General features: G+C 47.7%; 1 protein-coding gene across 1 annotated transcript; it reads left to right on the top strand.

The window, feature by feature from the left end:
* Positions 1–530: 530 nt before the first annotated feature.
* On the top strand, positions 531–2,880 carry PRLH (prolactin releasing hormone). Its single transcript, XM_054177157.1, has 2 exons — positions 531–939; positions 2,138–2,880. Exons 1-2 carry the CDS (start codon positions 618–620, stop codon positions 2,308–2,310), a joined length of 495 nt encoding a protein of 164 aa, XP_054033132.1. The 5' UTR covers positions 531–617; the 3' UTR covers positions 2,311–2,880.
* The last annotated feature ends 1,486 nt before the right edge of the window (positions 2,881–4,366 follow it).

The raw sequence follows: 4,366 nt of genomic DNA on the forward strand, positions 1-4,366 counted from the left end.
GCTGGGGACTCAACACAATCCCAGCAAACAACAACAAAAGGCCCCAAAAATAAAGTAAGGAAGCAAAGTACTGGCTTGGAGCCTTCAGAACCAAATCCATGTTAACTGTAAACTCCTGGGGGAAAGCTCCATTGGTATGGGAGAAGCCCTAGCTTGTGAGGCTTGCAGAGAGTTTCTCAGTGAGAGCTGCTGTCACTTCAGGGCCATATGTACCAGCAGCCTGATGGCCTGACTTCATACCTGCAGGGCAGGGGGGCTGTAATTAACAGCTGGGGTCATCTACCAGTGGAAACCATAACTGGGTATCATGCTTTTGGAAGCTGGCTGTGAAAGAGGAGAGTTCCTTTTCATACTGAAATGCACTTAGCTGGAAAAAGAGTGTGTAAAATGCAAATGTGAAATACATTTTACAGGTGAGGAAAGAATGATGGTGGCAGTGGCTAAGACTCCCTTTGGCAGTGGCTAAACCACCCCTTGGTAGCCAATGCACGTGGTCACATGGGAAGCCACACAGAAGGTCAGCAGCCAGCTCAGCTCCTGCGAAGCCATGGCAGGGCCTCTCACTGCTGGTGAGAAAACCCCTCCAGCTGCAAGCCTTACCTCAGTAGGAGGCTCAAATGATTTATCCAGGACATCCCCAGTGTCAGTGCTTCACACAGCTTAGTCATGAAGTGGCTCTGATGGATAGGAGCACACCATTGGAGCTGCCACCTTCCTTCACCTGGAGAGCTTTAACTCATGTTTCCCCATATTCCCTTTTCTTCTTACAGCTTTCCCACCACTGCTCCATCATGTGGCATCCAGTCTGGTGGACACCATGTGCCCTGTGGTCACCCAAGCACTTGAAGCTGGTCACTGTCTCCTTGCTGGCACTCCTGGTACTGCTCAGCTTTGCTTCAGGACAGAGCAGGACGTTCAAACATCAAATAGGCAACAGAAGTAAGTACCAGCCCCACCTGATGTGGTGTGACAGACTCCAGTGTGGTGTCTTCCTGGTGCATTGAGGGGTCAGGGTGGGGCTGCCAGGGCAAGTTCAGCAGCAGATCCATGTGGATGGTTCTGGGGGGGGAGGGCTCTGTACTTGCATTTCCCCATGTAAGTGCATATAGAGAACCTAATGTCCTTCTGCCAGCCCTTAGTTAGCCAAGGCAAGCAGCACCATTTCTGATGCCACCGAGATGATCCAAGGGCTGCAGCACCTCTCCTATGAGGATAGGCTGAGGGAGCTGGGGTTGTTCAGCCTGGAGAAGAGAAGACTCCCAGGGCACATTTACAGTCAAAGTGGATCTTTTTACTCTGGTTTTGCATCACAATGCACAGGAAAAAAATCCTGCTGCCTTGCCTGAGATTTTCCTACGACCTGGATGCTGTGTCATGCACTGAAACAGAAATCTATTCCTGTTCCTGACAGTCCTTCAGGCTTCTAATGGTTTGGCATTTCTTTGGGATGAATTCATCTCCAGTGCTTTGTAGATTTACCCTCTTGCTATTTGCTGGTCTTTCAATGCAACTCTCCCTCTCTCCACACCTCTGAAACTAGACTAGACTAGCAAAATAAGTCAAATAGAAGGGCACTGCAGGTGCTTTAAAAGAAAAGGAAGTCATCCATGAAAGCACCTTCCTAAGTGAACAAGAATTAGCTTTATGTTTAAGTTCCAGTGGCTTTGTTAGCCTGCAGAGATACTGTACCTGGTGCACACAGCAGGAAGGAATGGTGGACAGTAGAACCTTCAGGACTATGACTAAGAGAAGACAGTTTACAAGTGGCAGTGCAGGGAGCTGCTATGGCCCTTCTTGGGTGTAGGCTGCATTGCAACCTTATCCAGGGCTCAGATCAGCTCTAAAGCTTGCTGCACCCTCCTGATTCTGGGTACTTCAGCTGCTGTTGGACCTGCAGGATGCAGCCCAGATGGATGAAAATTAATTTTGCATCTGAATCCTCTTCTTGAGCAACCTTCAAGGCACCAGAAAGTTGTGTAGCTGGCTGCAGCCTTCCCCCTTGTTTGTTTGTTGTTGGGTTTGTGTGTTGTTTTTTTCTCCTGGACTACAAATGAGCTGCCTAACACCCTCAAGGCGTTGAGGCAGTGCTGCCTGTGGGCACAGGGGTGGATGCTTGCCTGCCTGCTTTGAATTGCAGGTCCTGAGATTGATCCCTTCTGGTACGTGGGCCGAGGCGTGCGCCCCATCGGCCGCTTTGGCAAGAGGCAGCTGAGGAGCAGCCGTGGCAGCCTGAGGCCTGTGAGCAGACACCTGGGTTTCATCCTGAGTGCTCTGTGGCAACAGAAAGTGCTGGACACAGAAGACTGGTGATCTCTGCTCCCCGAGGTGGTGACCCAACCTCTGTTCTCTGAATCACACCTCAGAGCTCCAGCGCCGCTTTGGCCTAGCAGTCCCTAGCATCTTGCTCTTCTTTCTGCTCCTTGTGCCAGCTCCTCCAAAAAGAAACCTGTTGAGCGTGCAGCTAAAAGACACTGCATGGACACTAGCACCGAGTGCCACCATAGCTTACATCCCCACCAGCCTCCTGATGCCGTTTCGCTGTAACATTAGGTTCACCCAAACCCCACGCAGCTTTTGTGCTGGGATTTAAACTCCACAGTGTGAAGTGTGTGTCATGAACACCTTCCTGCCACATTGCCAAGGCAGTGGCTGCTGCTATGTCAAAATAAAAAGCAATGGTTGGAAGAAAGCACAAAGGTTCTGGCTGTTAATGTCCCTGCACTGCTGCCACGGGATGCTGGCGCTCCCTGGGTGGTTTTTATTCATCCACTCATAGGAAGGCAGCCCTGAGCTACTCACTTGCCCTTCAAGACTCTTCATGTACTGCTGGAGAGGGGTATTGATGACCAGGAAGGAGCTGCCAGCAAAGATAAGAAATTGCTCACTGCTAAAGAGACAAAACCCCACCACCATTTATTAATTGGTTAATTAAACTCTTCAGAATAGTTCTGTGCCTGCTGCATCTCATTGTGCCTGACAGGAGGAAGGGCCCAACCCAGGTGGGTGCCTTGGAAGGGGTGCAGGTTTGTAAGTACTTTCTCAGCTCAAGCTCAAGTCTCTCTGTGAAGATCAGGAGCCACCACCAGTCCACATCCACCAGCCTGGGGTGGTGGCTCAGCTCTCCTGCATGCCATGGCAGTTGGGGATTGGACGTGGCACTTGGTGCCATGGTCTAGTCATGAGGTCTGTGGTGACAGGTTGGACTCGATGATCTTTGAGGTCTCTTCCAACCTTGGTGAAACTGTGATACTGTGTGTGATACTGTAATTGCCGTTGGAATTTAGGAATCTAGGCTGCATTAATCACTGCAGAAGGTCATCTAGTGCAACCCTTTGCAAAAGCCTTTCAGCAAGGAGTGGATTTTTACTATAAACAGGTGGTTACTATAACACTTCTGCTAAACCAGGTTGGAAAAGACCTTTGAGATCAAGTCCAACCTATCACCCAACACCATCTGCTCAACTAAACCATGGCACCAAGGGCCTCATCCAGTCTCTTTTTAAACACTTCCAGGGATGGTGACTCCACCACCTCCCTGGGCAGCACATTCCAATGGCCAGTCTCTCTGGGAAGAACGTCCAGCCTAAACCCTGTTTAAAAGCTCTGCTGGAAAACTGTGACCCAAGTGCGTGTCCCTCCCCTCAGCTAACTGAGGGAGTCCTGGGGGGCATCACCGATGCACGGGGAGCCCTGGCAGCGTGTTCTACACACTCCCCAGCCCAGGTGCACATCAATCCAAGGCTCAGGGAAGAGCTTTTGGGTTCTCTTTATGAAGCAAGTCTTGGAAAAGGCAAACTTCCCATAAATGGCTTTTACTTGGTTAGCATCTCTTGACAATAATTCATGGTGAGTATGCAGAGAACAACGACAAGGCAAGCTTCAGATGCACTCAGACTTCATCAGACAGCTTCATCCAGGCTTCACCTGACCCAGGAAAAGAGCTTCAGTTATAAAAAAAGTCATTCTAAATAGAAATAGTTAAACACCAGAGACTGAAATCACCTCATGACAAAAGAATTCTTTGTGTGCTCTAACAGATGCCTTTAGGATTTCTTTTCTTTTCTGTTTTTAAACAATAAATTGTATCTTTGCACAGGTTTGGCACAAACAGTTGTAAAAATTCCAGTGCTTTACAGCAGGTGGAATTGGATTTTCTTTTTTTTTCCTTTTTTTACCTATGTTTGCCTTTTTAGTATTTTTTTTCTGTTTTTTTTTCCTTTTTCCCCTTTTTCTTCTTTTTTTCTTTCTTTTTTAAATTAATTTTTCCTTTTTATTTTTCTTTTTTCCTTTATTTTTTCCTTTTTCTTTTTTTAAATTTTTATTTTTCCTTTTTACTTTTTCCTTTTAAAATTTTTTCTTTTCATTT

The sequence above is a fragment of the Dryobates pubescens genome, chromosome 38 (genome assembly GCF_014839835.1).
Source record: "Dryobates pubescens isolate bDryPub1 chromosome 38, bDryPub1.pri, whole genome shotgun sequence".
NCBI lineage: Eukaryota > Metazoa > Chordata > Aves > Piciformes > Picidae > Dryobates > Dryobates pubescens.

Bases quoted from the DNA above. Each gene is read 5' to 3' on its own strand.
- PRLH (XM_054177157.1), top strand. From the start codon at position 618: ATGATTTATCCAGGACATCCCCAGTGTCAGTGCTTCACACAGCTTAGT. The intron at 940-2,137 runs GTAAGTACCAGC...TTTGAATTGCAG, and splicing joins ACATCAAATAGGCAACAGAA to GTCCTGAGATTGATCCCTTC.